The sequence below is a fragment of the Lynx rufus genome, unplaced genomic scaffold (assembly GCF_022079265.1).
Source record: "Lynx rufus isolate CCGP_SWC_20201006 ecotype Redwood Valley unplaced genomic scaffold, mLynRuf1.p SCAF_6, whole genome shotgun sequence".
NCBI classification, from domain to species: Eukaryota; Metazoa; Chordata; class Mammalia; order Carnivora; family Felidae; genus Lynx; species Lynx rufus.
The window spans coordinates 34,947,884-34,964,202 of record NW_025814878.1 but is presented as its reverse complement, the minus strand read 5'-3'; the positions used below and the strand labels follow the sequence as shown (position 1 = coordinate 34,964,202).

The 16,319-nt window shown below is 32.8% G+C and overlaps 1 protein-coding gene across 1 annotated transcript in view; it reads right to left on the bottom strand.

Annotated features, from left to right (window-relative positions):
* TRDN (triadin) overlaps positions 1-16,319 on the bottom strand; it is a 496,354-nt gene that overhangs the window by 96,643 nt on the left and 383,392 nt on the right. Inside the window, 5 exon segments of the mRNA XM_047103003.1 lie at positions 1,795-1,821; positions 3,803-3,829; positions 3,949-3,981; positions 7,119-7,136; positions 7,851-7,880. Of these exon segments, the coding sequence (XP_046958959.1) occupies positions 1,795-1,821; positions 3,803-3,829; positions 3,949-3,981; positions 7,119-7,136; positions 7,851-7,880 (135 nt within the window).

Sequence of the window (16,319 nt, the reverse complement as noted above, 5' to 3'; positions counted from 1 at the left end):
TTTTTAATTCAACACCAAGCAACTGTATCACACAAATATTTAATTTATGTTAATTAAACTATACATCTCACTCTCATTTGCTCTCATAACTGAGGATATCATAAATCATATCCCAAATGTTTAGGTTATATACAAAAAACTATGTGCACCATATTATATGAGGAATTTTCAAGAGTATTTGTAATGAAGAGCAATCTTTACCTTAGGCAATAAAGTTATTGCCTACAATAAAGTAATGGCTTACTGTGCATAGCAGATGTGTAAAAATTCTTCTGTTGTATGGTTTCAAGACCGAAAAGCAACTCTTAGTTGAATAAATGGATGGTCACACTGTTAGTAGAGAATTTAAGCAATTTATGAATTATCTGTAATTAATTTTTGTATTGAGCGATAATGCCCCTGTCAAGTCTAAATTTTTCAACTGTATGAAGAGTTGAGTATTAATTCTTTTGAAACTTTTATATTGGGTCTAAGATGATTTAGCAACTTAATTTGCTAATTTCCTGCAAAAGATGCTGATCTCTTCAAAACTTGATTGGATAGTGTGCCTCATAGATAGCAGAACTTAACAGGGCTGTTTTATTGCAAATCAACATTTTTATCTATATGTCACATTTTTCTGGGAAGAAAATGTTCATTTTTAGCATAGTCTTCAATCTAACATTCTCTACCAGTGCTGCAAAATTATCAGTTTTGTTTTACATATTTTCTTGATTATGCATTTCTACAGACTAAGTATTAGCATGCTGAAGATTCCATAATACAGAGTTCCAATCAGCTTTACATTCAACTAAAAATTTTCATGAAAATATAAATAGAATTTTAGGTTCATGTTACACCTCTCAATCAAAGTCTGTAATGTCTATATAAACACTTCCAACTGTAATTTTTTAAAAGACATGCCCACCAAGTTACTCTCCATTATATTTCTAATTTTTCTCTGATATATCCACCAATGAAATACTTTATCTCAAAATCCTGGCACTAAATAAAACATGCATTTGTTTCATATATTAATACCATACCTATGCAGCTCCAAACCAAATGAAAAATATAATTATATTTATATCATGCAAAGAACTTAAGTTTGACAGTAAGTCCTGTATATCAATCTTAGAGAAGTTAAAGTACATTTTTTCTGAAATCAAATATATGTCCTTATGCCTAAAATAACTTTCATTAATGACAATCTGTTAAGTACTTCATACAATTGAGAAAAACCATCAAAGACACCAGCATTTGTCCCTAAGCATGGAGTGAAAGCTACTATTGATGCAAATGTCATGGTATATTATAGTATCTGTTAATATTCATAATCTGAAGATATAAACCCTAAAAGGAAATTATGATTTTATAAGAGCGATAGTTAAAGTTGTTGGAGGCTTCATTTCATTCAAGACACCATGTCTTTCACTGGTAGACAAATTATGTTGCCTGTTGGTTTGATCAAGTGATTAATTGTTAGGAAAATTAAGTCTGATGTGTTTAAGAAACTGAAGAGATCACTTATTCTGCAAAATAAGAAACAAAAATTATGAACCACTCAAAAAGGAGTTATGATCTGGAGAAATTAACATTTGCAAATGAAAATAAATTTTAAGAAGAATAAATTCACAGAAAAGGGAAGTTTGAATAATTATGTATATTATTTCAACACAACAAATATTAAAATCAAGAAACATTTGGTAAGCCAGCTTCAAAAATAAGCATTAGCATTGTCTATAAGCAGAAAACTTAAATTAGTAAGCTGGTGAAATATGCTCTTTCTGTTATTTTAAGTTTTATTCAACATACTTGCTTTTATTTGCTTTTCACTTGGAGCTGTTAAAGACAAGAAATAATAAAATCTAAATTAATTACAAGTCCACTGTCTCTAACATAGTTTTAAGGTTATTTAAATTTTTTAAAAGATTATAACCTTGGAAACTAAGGAAATACAGGTCTGAGAAGGAGAAAATTCAACACTGTTCCATTTTCTTTTATATATTATAAATAGATGCCATGAACATATTTTTTATACTTATATATCTTCTCCCAACACAGAATGTTCACTCACAACTTATTCATTTTGTTTTGCATTTTAAATTAGCTAAGAATCTGATTGTTTTTACATACAAGTCAATGCATTTTACTTCAAGTGATATGAAAAGAACATAGTGAATTGATAAATTATCCAATGGTTTCAATTTTTAAAATACAGCTAATTACTGCAAAGCTGCTACACTGTAATCATACCCTGAAATGAACAGATAATGATTTCAAGCAATTTAAGTTACTGTATTTTGTCAAGTTTAATATTAGACAATAATGGTTAGCTATTAAAACTCTTGAAACTCATTACACCCATAGTCATTCTCTGTTTCTCCAGGTTTATATTTTATATATTTACATGATATATACTTTATTTTAGTTTTCTGCATATGTGCATAAATAAGAATATGTGTTATGGCCTACTTGTGGAAATGTTAATACTCTGTTCTCTGTAAGGTAAACAAAACAATTCCTTCCCAAAGGATAAGTAATATCAACATTAATGTGAAATGGTGAAGTATGTGACCATTTCATCTTGGAAATTATTTAAACCTCATTCCCATTTAATTTTTTAATGTGATTATTCTATTTGGTGTTGTTCATTTCATGCAATAAACCATTATCGAGTGCCTACTGTGTGCCTGGCATTAAAATAAGCACTCTAATTTCTGACCATATATTAAGTGCTATTATAAAGGAAAGAAGATGATGCTATGGAAACTAGTTGGAGGAAGAACTAAATGGATTTGGGTTGTCTGAGGAAGTTTTACAAACTTAGAAGAATAAGAAGTATAGCTTTGAACCTGGGTTTTCTGTGGTCTGTGTTGGAGGTTAGTAAATAGTTGAGCTATATTTGTATGGGTATTTACATAGCACTGAATACATGCAATTTCCATTCAAATACAATAAAATGGGAGGAGAAAATAATGGACATTATATGAATCTATGGCCACACGCACACACACACACACACACACACACACGAAAACTCAATGAAGTTCCTTGAGTAGAAATTTGAAGGCAAAAACAAAAGGTAATATTTTAAAATTAAGTCAATAAAATAAGTTTAGAAACTTGCATTTATTTTCCTTTGAAATAACTAATTGGCAGGCTAAATGCTAGAAACCTTTAAGAAAACCATTGGTATTCATACTTACTGCATTTTTAGAATTGTTTGTATATGTGTTTTACTGATTGTCTGATTCTCAATTCAATTTTCCCCCATTAGAATGTAAATATATTGAGGGCAAAATCTACCTCTACTTTTATTGCAGCTCCCCTGAGTACTCAAGAAATGTCATTAAGTAACATTTTGAATAGGGAGAGAGTAATTGCTGGAATTGAATATTCCATATTTTACAGGTAAAGCAATATTGGATGCACTTATAGAAAGTGGTCTTTCTCTTGTTTTGTATTGGTTTTTTTTGGGTTTTTTGTTTTGTTTTGTTTTTTACACTAAACACTCTCTGAAAAATTCACTGGGGAACTTAGGAAGCTACAGATGCTGATTCAGTCAGTCCAGGAAGGAGCTGGAGATATTGCATTTCTAACAACCTGGTGTTGCTGGCTCACAGACATATATTGGGTAGCAAGAATGCAACAAATTATTTGGCTTTAATTTTCAAAAACTTCTTTGGTGCTAACTCTGTGTCAAGAACTTGCAAAGACTATGGGATGGAAGGATTTCCTACCCTTTCTTGTCATAAGGCTGCAACATTAATAAACATTGCATATAGGGTAGAAAGAACCCAGCAACATCAGACTAACTCACCTGAATGTTCCTTCTTTGATGACTTTGCTGTATCAAAGAAAAGAAAAAAAAAAGTCAAAATTCCCAGCCATTCTATGGCAATTCAGTATTCAGTTGCAAATTAAGTAACAATATGAAGTAAGATAGAGGAATTTAAAAATAGTTACCTGGTTCCACATGTTTTTCTTTCTTTTCCTGTTCTGAAAGGAACAATATTATCATTGTTATTATTATTACCATCATTATTATTATTCCAATTTTATATGTCATAATTTAATTGCTTTAACACAAAGAAACATGTATGTGCTAATGCTGGGCTCAACAACTGATAATTGCTATGAAAAGACTAAGACTGTATATTTAAATCTTTCCTCTCTTTCCCTCACTGAGTTCCTGCACCGAACAGCATAAAAATATTCTATATAAGAGCAATTCTTCATGATTAATAAAGCAAAGAAAATTAAATAGGGTCCATAAAGGATGGAAAATAATTAATTTCCTATTGTATTATATCAACATCAAATAAATTTGGGATAAAAAAGCACAAAGGATAATTATTGCAGCTGTTTTAAAATAATTTTCAGATAAAGATGGACAGATTCCATATGGACTTCCTCTTCGAAGGTGAAATGTTCTTATATTGAAAAGGTATTTGTTTGGTTAAGTCAAAGACTTTGCTGAGAACACCAAAATAGACTGAATTTTCAGTGGAAAGCAAAACACACTCCCCTTGTTTTTAGGACAAATGCTCCATATAGGGTCCTTTTTAGATAGTGTTTCTTTTTAAGAATCCACTCTTGTCAATATTGTGTGAGGCAAAGTGTTATTCTGGCCTCAAGAGTAAGATGGCATTTCTATTATAATAAGCACTAATTTTATATAAAGTGCAAGTACTAATTTTATATGGAGTGTTATTATCTGCAATCCTTTTTTTCCCCTTGACAAGCTTGTCAAATTAATTTAAAAGAAGATTTTCAAGAAATGTTTTAACATAGGTATATTATTATCGGATTTTTTAAAGAGAAGGTATGTGAAGATTTCTTAAGTTTCATTCAATGAATACATTTTGGAGACTGGAAGATGTTTACGTTGAAAGAATTCTAAGAACTGTATTTCAGAAACATAGAGTGCCATCAAATCTCTCTGGTCATCTCATGAGCTTCTCAAGTGTATAATTTGTTTATCAAGAGTGTAGTCATGTTAAGTATAAAGAGCAGTTTACCCACTCACAAGGTTGCATCCAGGCAGTAAAACAAATAAAACAAATGACTTGACCAAGTGTTACAAGTCAAAAAGCAGACACTTAGGTGATTTAGCTAAAATTAAAGAACATTCCCAAAAGTTGTTTGAAAAACATGGAGTAATTAAATATGTTGCTTAATTTACTGTGGGACCGAAGCACCAATCATGTAACATTTCTAAGAAATTTGCAAAGTGATGACCATCAAAAACATAGTGGGAGTAATCTGGGTATGCATCAAAATTCAATCCCGGCGATATGTGAAATTTCAAAGTAAAACAAGGGGGCCTTCCAATCAACATCAGAAAGCCATCATACAAGCAAAAAATACCTGTGCTAATTTGGAACAACATGAGGAAAAATGCTGTTGAGAGCACTTATATGGGATAATTCAGGATGTAACTATTGAATTATTTTTAATAAATATAAATTTATAAAACTGCCAAATCATATCTATGATTGATTTTTTTTTACTTTTTTTTTGAAAAAATTATAGATCATGAGAATTTTCAAAACTATGTATAGGAAGGCTCCATGTACTCTTCACTGTTTCCCTATCATGATTTTTTTTTAACTAAAGAAAAAACTTCTTAATTGTGACAACTAGAAAAGTAAAAGCAAAATAAGAATATAGGGTTAGAGATGTGTAATTGAATAAACAATCTTAAAGACAAAAAAATGAAATCAAACAAATTAAAAGATACAACATTAACAACAATAAAAGCCAAGTCTAGATGATAAACCAGAACAAATAAGTTAATTTAGAAATAATTAATAGTTGTTTAGAGGAAAATTCGTTTTCTTTTTCTTATTACTGCTCAAGTCACAAACCACTGAATTTCTCAAAGAAGGAAGCAGTTGGGATGTAAATGAATGCCTGGGAAGGCATTTTTTTCTTAAATTAAATCTACCAATGCTCCTGAGATTGTCAAGGAGACACAGTGTGTCTGCAGGATCTTTTAAATTATATAGACTGCAATAAAGCGAGGGCCTTAGGGTTATATATGTGTGTATATATATGTGTGTGTATATATATAATTTAATATCATTTTTCAAATCTTTGGTTGTCCGTCATTTTTCTGCTGGTGCAATGGTTTACACAGTGTTTCTGTTTCCGTGTGCTCGTGCTCATCAGCAGCAGTGCACTCACATAAATCTGAAACTGAAGGAACACATACTTCTCTATAGATAGATTGCTCCCCCTGGCTGAGTCGCACTATAATTTCATGATTCATCCCACAGTGCATTTAGAGCATTTTTATGACACAGAATGCCTCAGCATCCTAACCTTTTACAGTACCAAAACATACATAAAATTTTCAAAAATGGTATGTATTTTAAAACAGATGTTTTTTAATATCACTGGGATCCTGAAAAGCTCTACATTCTGGGAATGTGATGATTTTTAATAGCTGATCGAGTAGGGTTAAGTTGGGGCTTTTTGTTTCCATTTGTTCAATATATCAGAATTTCTTCAGAGGAGAGCGTATATTTGCAAAAGATACAACCTCAAGGTATCTGGCTTTACTGTTAGCAAACAGCTTTAACACAGTGTTAAAGCAGCAGTAGATGCTGCCTAAGGGATGGATTTCAAGCAATGCTATTACACGGAGCTCAGGTGCTTATAAGGGTAAATCATGTTAAGAACAAAATGTCATATATATAATATGAACATACCAAAATATTTATGGATTGCAAGAAGAAAGATAATGAGAAAGAGGTTATGAAACCAGCCTGAAAAATAAATTCTATTTGGTCTTTTTTAAGGACTGAGAATTTACCAGATTACAGGAATTATATTTACACTCACAGTTTCTGTTAATGGAATGAAGTTGTATTTTTAGTTATGCGGCTATGGATAATATTATTAGATGATTGTACGAATTTGGAAATGGACTTTGAGAATGATTGCCATGGTTTTCAGTCCCTCTGACCCTCAGGTTGTGTACTTTTTCATACTGACAGAAAAACAACCAACAGAGTTCACATGCATAAAACAAAAAAAGAGATTCAAAACTGCAAGTCTATTAGCAGGCCAATAATGATAGTAAAGAGAAAAAACATATACACAAATATACTTTGCATGTATTTCCTTACTTTTTCCCTTGGGTTGTTCTGTTGGAAGAAATAAAAAACAAAACAAAACAATTGCTCTTAAAACTTTTAAAGATAAAACTGCTCTCCGAACATACGGACTAGACTATAATTTTTCCAGCCCCTTTCCCATTCTCTTTCCTTAAATTTCAGTGTTGCTCTGAATTACTGGCAATTACTGTAGGTGTTTCCATAATTTGCGTGCAAAACATTGTGTGACAATAAATTGACTTAGAATTGCACTGTTTAATCATTTTCAGTGATTTATACCTTGCAGACTTCTTAAACACAGGCGAACACGTAAACCCATATGAACAAATACAAAAGAAACAGGTATACTTTCCAGATGAGTTATGATTCTATTCAAGACTTAAAGTAATCATTCAGTTCCTAATTGATGCTGGTGTATCCAAGATTAAGGGAATTTATGCTTTCTGGTAAAATAAATGCTTGATACTGAACATTATACAATTACTTGTCAAGAAAACATTTCTTTGAAAACAATTATTGTGAAAGGTAAACATAGGCAATATTTATTTTTTATTTTGTTAAATATTTCTAATAGCAATATTGTCAGAAAAGATTTGACTTTCTCTCATTCTCGATCTTTTTCTCTCTCTCCCCTTCTCTCCTTATCCTATATGTAGTTTTTTTCTTCTACAATAGTCCTTGAAGGATAAATGCAATTTGGGGATTCATCAAATATAAGACAGAGAAAGAAAATATTTCCAATACCTTCTATAGTTGTTTTTGTTTTCTTAGAATCTGAAAACACAAAGATAAATTATTGATAAAGCAGATATGATAAATCAACAATTTATTAGTTTACAGTAAAATGCCAAACACTCTGAAGTAATCTTCAATAAAATGCACTGATTGCATGATATATTTCTAGAATATGAGGCTTAAAGAGAAATTACTCTGTTTTTGAGTAGATGAGTATTAGAGTGAGGTAGTACATAAGAAATTTTCTGAAATTTAAAGATTACAAAAAAGAAAAGAGATAAAAAATATCCATATATGATTTTCACAGAGATTACATTGTGCCTATCAAAGCTGGTAACTCTTTCATAGAAAGTCAAACTGAGAAAATATATGGTCTGTTCCCATAAAGATGGGGTAAAGCCCATGAATTTAGTCTGAAGTTTCAATTGTTCAATCTGGAGCCACCCAGATGACCTGCTTTACACTCTCTGAGCAATCAATATATTTACAATACAAATATTCAATTACTGCTGTGAAACAAAACAGGTTGAGGTTGTCACATAGGTTACTGATGAACACATCATCATTCTTCGTAGCTGCCATAAAGTAATAATTAATGTGTATTCAATAGTCAACAGGCATCTGTTTTATTTGTCTTTTGTGTGTTCAGTTTAATTATGAAAAATTTTACTATTTTTTAGTATTTAGACCATGCAACTTTCTGTTCCTATCACTTGAAAATAAAACGAGAGGTGTTGATCCCATTTTACTTTAGTATAGAGGCATCTTAAGTTTCTGCTTAGAAATATTTATTTTTTCCCATGTTTTTTTTTTCTTTACCTCTTCTGTAAATTAACTTTGAAATTTTCTGGATATTACTGAAATTAGAATTATAATAAGGAACTATAAATTGATCATTGGAAAAGGTAGATAAACTTTTTTCGGGGTGATAATTATATGCTTTAGAACTGAGAACAGTAGACATTCACTAATAATATGTAAGCTAATGGATTTGTGGGCCATATAGGAATGTAGTTGGGTCCATGATTTAACTTCCACAAAGAAGTAATGGAGCTAAAATGTTTAAAGATGACAATGAATAGGAGTTTATCCACAAAAAGCAGTTACATGGTCAACTGAGTTGTTTTAAGAAAAAATGATAACCAATGACAGTAATAGTGTTGTAAAAGTAAAAACTCACTTTCATAGAAGTATAAGCTAGAGACACATTTTAGGAAGGCAACTGGAGAAATAACCTAGAAAGTCATAAAAATGAGCATGGTTTTGATACAGTAAGTCCACTACTAGAAATCCAAAGAGAAAAATGGAAAATTATCATAAAAATATACATAGAAAGAGACTTTCCCATGAAATTGTTTTATATTTCTAAATAATGGGAATATTAAATGGTACCCTCTGAACAGTAGTGGAACTCTTAAAGAATTCATAGGATATCCACATAATAGAAAAATACGTCATTAAAATGATATTTTTGCAACCTGTGAGTTTCTCATTTTTCTGTAATAGGAGTATGTTTCATGTACAAACAAACCTTATGAAAAATAATAAGTCCTTGGAATAAAACATTTACTTATAAGTAAACATCTATTAAGCATTAGTATGCCCAGCATGGCACAGTATAAAGAATATTAGACTAGATTTTTCTTAATATCCTTCCCACCCCCTCAAAAAATAGTTTCTTGATATTTAGTTTCTCATCTGGAACTGTAATTGAGTACGCTAAATTTATTATCTAAAATGTGCTTTACAGGACGCCTGGGTGGCTCAGTCCATTGGGTGTCCAACTTTGGCTCTTCATGATCTCATGGTTCGTGGGTTCGAGCCCTGAGTTGGGCTCTGTGCTGACAGCTCAGAGCCTGGAGTCTGCTTCAGATTCTGTGTCTCCCTCTCTCTCTGCCCCTCCCCCAAGTGCTCTCTTTCTCTCTCTCAAAAATAAAATAAAAACTTTTTAAAACTTTTGAAAAAAGAATACAATTGAAAATCAAGTTTGGGAAGATGGGTGGGACAGACAGAGGATGAAATGTGGCAGATGAGAAGATTATTTCCACCCCACCCCTATTCTTTGACTAGATGCTGGCATGGGGGAGGTGTGGAAAGCTAAATACAATATTTAGCTGTGAAATGTCTGCTGTTTCAATCTGCATTCTTTCACCCTCATAATAGGCATTGGTAATATAATGTATTATATATCAATTGTACTGAAATGAAAGAGTAAACAAATCATTTGAAGTCCAGGATCAGATCAGCATAAAATTATTCAGATAAAGTAAAGTGTTTCATGAAGAAGAAATGTAACAAAATTATAAGCCACAATCTAATCAGGCAAATCTTTCAAAAGTTCACTACATTTGTTCTAAAAACTGGGAGCTATAGTGAAATTAATTTAAAGTACCATTTTAGAATCATGTTTGGGGGTTAGGAGTCAACACAGCAGGAGACTTCTACAAGTAAAATACCTGAGCAACCAAAAACATAATGCTTGGAACTGAAAGATCACATACTGACCCTGAAAAGCTATTAGTACTAGCCATTAATACTCAGGCTATTAGGCTTCATTATACCCTCTCAGCATTCTGCTGAAACAGCTTAAAAATATGATAAAGGCTTACTAAGTGAATATACTTCCCTAAAGACCATATGCCCAATAATCTGAACAACAGTATTTTATTAAGAACATCAAGACTCACAGCAGCTGTGATTTAAAAGAAGTGATGTGTTAGCAATCTGTTTAATTCATCATTCACTCATTGCTAGCGATGCACAGTAATGTCCCTCATCTGGGGCGGGGTGGCGGGGTACATTCCAGACTCCCAGTGGATGCCTGAAACTGCAGATAGTACCAAACCCTGTATATCCTATGTTTTTTTCCTCTACATGCATACCTATGACAAAGTTTAATTTATAAATTAGGCACAGCAAGAGATTAGTAATAATAATAATAAAATAGACAAATTATAACAGTATACTGTAATAAAAGTCATGTGAATATGGTCTCTCTTAAAATGTCTTACTGTACTGTAGTCACTCTTCTTGTGACAATGTGAAATGATAAAATGCCTGTGTGATGAGATAAAGTGAGGTGAATGACATAGGCATTATGATTGACGTTAGACTACTATTGAACTTCCAGCCATGTGTCAGAAGGAGGTTCATTTGCTTCTAGGTGGTGGTTGACCTCAGGGGATTGAAACTGCCAAAATGAAGCCACGAGAAAGGGGGACTACTGTATCTGGTATGGTCTACTATATTCCTAGGTGATGCCAGAGAAAAATGGTATATCAGTTTCATTGAAGGGAAAAATTAATTCTACATAGTCTAATAATGCAGATGATGAAGTATTCCATTTTCTTTGTATAACTTGCCCCATTGACACCTTTACTCAGTTACAATAACAGATATTTTATATTTTGCTTTGTTTTTCAATATAATCTCCCTTCAGATCTCAATTCTGAAGCCCTAGAACCTATAATTCTCACATGCATTCAGCTCTCCTCGCTCTTGTTCTAGCTATAATAAATGAGAAATGTAATCCAGCCCATTCTCAATGAAACTATGTCCTTCAGAAGATAAACTGTGTTGGAGAACTCAAAGGCTTTCCAGCCCCTAAGAATTCATAAGTGAAGCTAAGTTTAAATGAATGGGATCTACCTAGATGTGTTAGTGCAACCCAAGTAGCAGTTAGTGATGAAAATATACCTACGATGAAATTGTCAGTTTTTGGCTATGATTTCTCAGACCTGAAAATCTCCCTGGAATATAACTTCCAATAATAACTTAAAAAAATTCTTCCTTCCCTGGGATGAATACCTACTCATATTTCTTGTGGCTCTCATATTGATCTTAAGAGTCCTAGATATTATTGATTCATTCACAGAATAAATATTTATTAAGCAATGTGATAACTGAGGAAATGTGTTAGTCCCAATAGAAGATAAAACTGACTTAGACATGGTGCCTTTACTCAGAAGTTTTAAAGTCAATTAGAGTAGACGGAATTTGGAAACTAGTAATATGAAGTACTAGGTGGCAAGAAATAAGCAATGGTAGGGAGGTATAAATAAATTTTGATGGAAGATTATAAATGAAAAAAGAAACTATATTTAATTGAGAGGGTCAGACAGATGTCTTAGAGGAAGTAGAATTTTTCCTGAGTCCTAAAATCATTGAATAAAACATTGAAGGAAAAGGAAAGGATAAAGTCTACTATGATGACAGCAGGAACAAAGGCAAGACAGCAAGTTCTATGTTAAAAGTTGAGAATGACTTGGTATAGAAGTATGTAATACATAAAGAAAGAAAGTGGATAGAAGTATAGGGAAAAGATTCCACCATGGTACCATGATGGTTGTGCACATATCCATATAAGCCATACAGGCCAAGTTTTAAACCATAGCTAATGTGAGTCTCTGTGGAATGCCTCATGATCTTTCCAGAACATAATAGGATGGGAGGCTGTCATAGGCAGCTTCTTATTGCCTCCTGAGTTCTCCTGCCTAGAACCCTTGAGAATAGAATTGCACACCATAAAACCATGTGAGTGTATGTGGTCTAGAATTGGCTCCTCACCACTGAAATGTTCTTAACTTGTGTTGCATTCTCTGGCCTCTTTTTGGGGGTGTCATCATTTTTTGTTGTGTACGACAAGAACCATGACGTGCTGACACCTTCAGATACTGTTACTTTTGCTGACCATGAAAGTAATGAATTGTCTCTATCTCAAGAGGGCTCATTGTATCTTTACCGGTGGAATTATTTAGGCCTTGGCTTTGACTTTGCCTAGCTGTGTGCATGACAGGAGGTCAGAAAACAGACCATAAGGACTTGGATTATAGGTTAAGACCTGTAGACTATATTTTGTGGTTGAGGTGAAACTACTAAATATTTTAAGTAGGTAAAAACAGGAAAAATTTTATGAAGCCAATTGAATATTTTGGAGGAAAGTATTAGAGAAAATGTTATAGGCAGGATTATTACTTAGGTTAGAGATTCTCAAACTTTTCATCTCAGAAATCCTTTAATTTCTTCACAATTTTAGAAGGTCCCAAACAGCTTTTATTTATGCAGTTTCTATCCATTGATACTTATAATTTTAAAAATTAAGGTTGAAGGGCACCTGAATGGCTCAGTGGGTTAAGTATCTGGCTCTGGATTTAGGCTCAGGTCATGATTTCCTCGTTTGTGGGCTCAAGCCCTGCTTTAGGCTCTTCATTGACAGTCTGGTGCCTACTTGGGACTCTCTCTGTCTCTCTCTCTCTCTCTCTCTCTCTCTCTCCCAAAATAAATAAATAAACCTAAAAATATTAAAATTGAGAAAAATTTAAAAAATATATTTGCTTATGCATTTATTAAAAAAGAATAGGGGCCCCCCGGTGGCTCAGTTGGTTAAGCATCTGACTTCGGCTCAGGTCATGATCTCATGGTTTGTGAGTTCAAGCCCCACATCGGGCTCTGTGCTGACAGCTCAGAGCCTGGAGCTTGCTTCGGTTTCTGTGTATCCCCCTCTTTCTGCCCCTCCCATGCTCATGCTCTGTCTCTCTCTGTCTAACAATAATAATTAAACGTTAAAAAAAATTTAAAAAAAGAATAAACATGTTACATGTTAACATAAATATTTTTATGACAAATATATTTTCCAATACAAAAAAAATGGTGAGATGAGTGACTTTGTTCTACATTTCTGTGAATCTTATTAATGTCTAGCTTAATGAGAAGATGGTTGGATTTGCATATCTGCTTAAGTATTCAATCTGTTGCAGAATCGCAAATTATGTAGCCTCTGGAAAATGCCAGTGCATACTCATGGGAGGATGAGAATGAACAAGGCACATGATGACTTCATGTTTTTACAAAAATAGTTTTGACCTTGAGGAACCACTGAGAGGGTCTCCGGGACCCCCAAGAGTCCTTGACCACATTTTGAGGACCTGTGACTTCAGAGATGATTACCCTGGTCCACATGAGAAGTTAGAAAAACTAATGTGAGATCACAAGCGGCAATGTGAGGTGAAAGCTAGAGGGCTGGAAGCTGTGAATGAAGATCAGCCATTCTAATTATTTTAGACAAGATTAAACCAAAGAGAGTTCAACCAAATTAAAAATTCTAGAAGACAAAATGCCAGGGGCAAAGGAGTAACAGTGATTGAAGCTTACCCCAGAATTTGACTCTCCTTGTCTACAAGGAGAGTGGGGCAATGACATAAGAAGAAATAGAGAATAAGCACATTTTATAGTGGAAAATGCAATTTAATGGAACTTGACTTTGAGAACTAATGGAAAATAAGAAAGAATATGTGTTAACAGGTAACAAGTAAAATGTCTGTAAGGGGAGAAAGAGTGACATACAAGGGAAATTTCAGTAGAAAAGGACTTGCAAAAGGACCCCAGTTGAATATTCAAAAATGTCACTCCACTTAAGCTAAGATATGGTTGCTCTGATGCCTGAAGTCCAAAGAACAGTAAAAGTGATGGGCAAAGCTCAGTGCAGCCAAGGGTCTCTCTTCTTAAGGTTTCTAAAAGAGACTTGATGGGACATAGGGGGTAAGATCTTAAGATGAAAAACAAATCTTCAGAGTTCACTATGCAAGAAACCCTTTGCCCCCCGGTGCACAGATCATTGGTATGCACTTTTGTTTCTGCATTTTATAATTCACTAACAAAAGAACTTCACAGAACATTCTAATTAATTCTTAAAGCCCTCCTCATTCTCTTCTTCTCTAGGAAAGCTGTCAACCATTAATATCTTTGAATTATACCCCAAAAGTTTGCATGTGAGTAGAAATAAACTTTGTATAAGGAAAATGTTGAAAATCCAAATTGTATCTGGTTATTTGTACTATGTCTCATTTGGATAAATGTGTGCTTCCTGCCTCTAGGAAAAGATTGCAATAATCTTATTGAGATTATAGAAAATAAGAAACAAGAGCCAAGAAACTTATGTCCATATACCTCTCAGCCCTGCTTAACAGGAGAAAGGGAAATAGAAGCTCATGAAACAAAATCAAATGGCTGGCTAGAATAGCTGGACATTGAGTCTGTTCTCCATTTATACACTGGAAACAATGAAAATTATTCTAGATATCTGTCTTTTTTCTTAAACATCGTAATATTCACAATTACAAAACTTTTCCAAATAAGAGATAAAAGATAATCCATGAAACTCTTTGAAAACAACACTAATAATAATAATGATAATGATAATGATAATGATAATGATAATGATAATACTACTACTAATAATAATAGGGGTATGTAATGTATACATTTTATAGTTGGTGGTGGACACTGGATCACTTGAATCTCCATGGCAAAGCTCTACCCAAGCTCTCCAAGCTCTTCCAAATATTGCATACTGATTACAAACAATTTCTCAAAAAAAGAAAAAGAAAATGAGGCAGCAAATTCAGGGAAAATAGAACAAAAAAATCCAGGAGCCATAGCAATGAGAAAAAAGAATCATATATAGCCTAAAGTTGTTCAGTTAGTGATTTGACTACTGTTGTATATACCCAAAAGTCTTTTAATACTTTGGTTTGAATGCTAACAAATGGAAAAATAACTGTTCATATTATTCTTTTTCTTAACTTAAATGGTAAATTGTTCTTTATTCCCAAGAAAGAATGGTGGGAGAAAGATTAACATTTTTGAGTAGTGTCTTATCAAAGTAGTTAACATTTTGAGTAGTTACTGTCTTATCAAAAACTTACTACCTCTTTTTTTCTTGTAACATATCTGTATCCTCATCACAGTGTTGATCATGTAAGTGATATAATTTCCAGAATATACTGAAATATTTGCTATGTGTACATGCGTAATTAATACTGATTTCAATCTCTTGAAAACAAACATACTAATGTGTCTTTTTAGGCTTTATTATGATACCATCGTTTTTCTCTCTCTGAACAAATAATGACCAACTAAAATATTTTTTCTCATATCCATGAACTCTTAGATTCTTGTTTAATAGAAGCAGAATGTGACTCCCAAACTATGATTATGCAAAATTCTGATGATACTAAATATTAAATATAACACTTGCTTTGCATTTTTCTCAAATTACATAACATTAATTGGATACAACTGTCATTTTCAAAGTTGGCAATGATTGCTTGTATCTTCTTACTATTTTTACTAAGAAAATAAGCCTGGATTAATAAACAGTGGTGATATTTAGATCCTGTCTAAGTATTGTCAGAGTGCATAAGAAACACCTCTCTAAATAAAACCATTGTGACTGAGATGACCTTAGTATTTCTCTTAGCTTGACTAAATTTTAGACATGCTATAGACCCTCGATTTCCCTTTTATTAGTACATTTGCTTTAGAAAACTTGCAATTGTAATTTTTAAAAATTTTTTAATGTTTATTTATTTTTGAGAGAAAGAGAGAGACAGAGCATGAGGAAGGGAGGAGCAGAAAGAGAGGGAGACACAGAAATTGAAGCAAGCTCCAGGCTCTGAGCTGTCAACACAGAGCGTGATG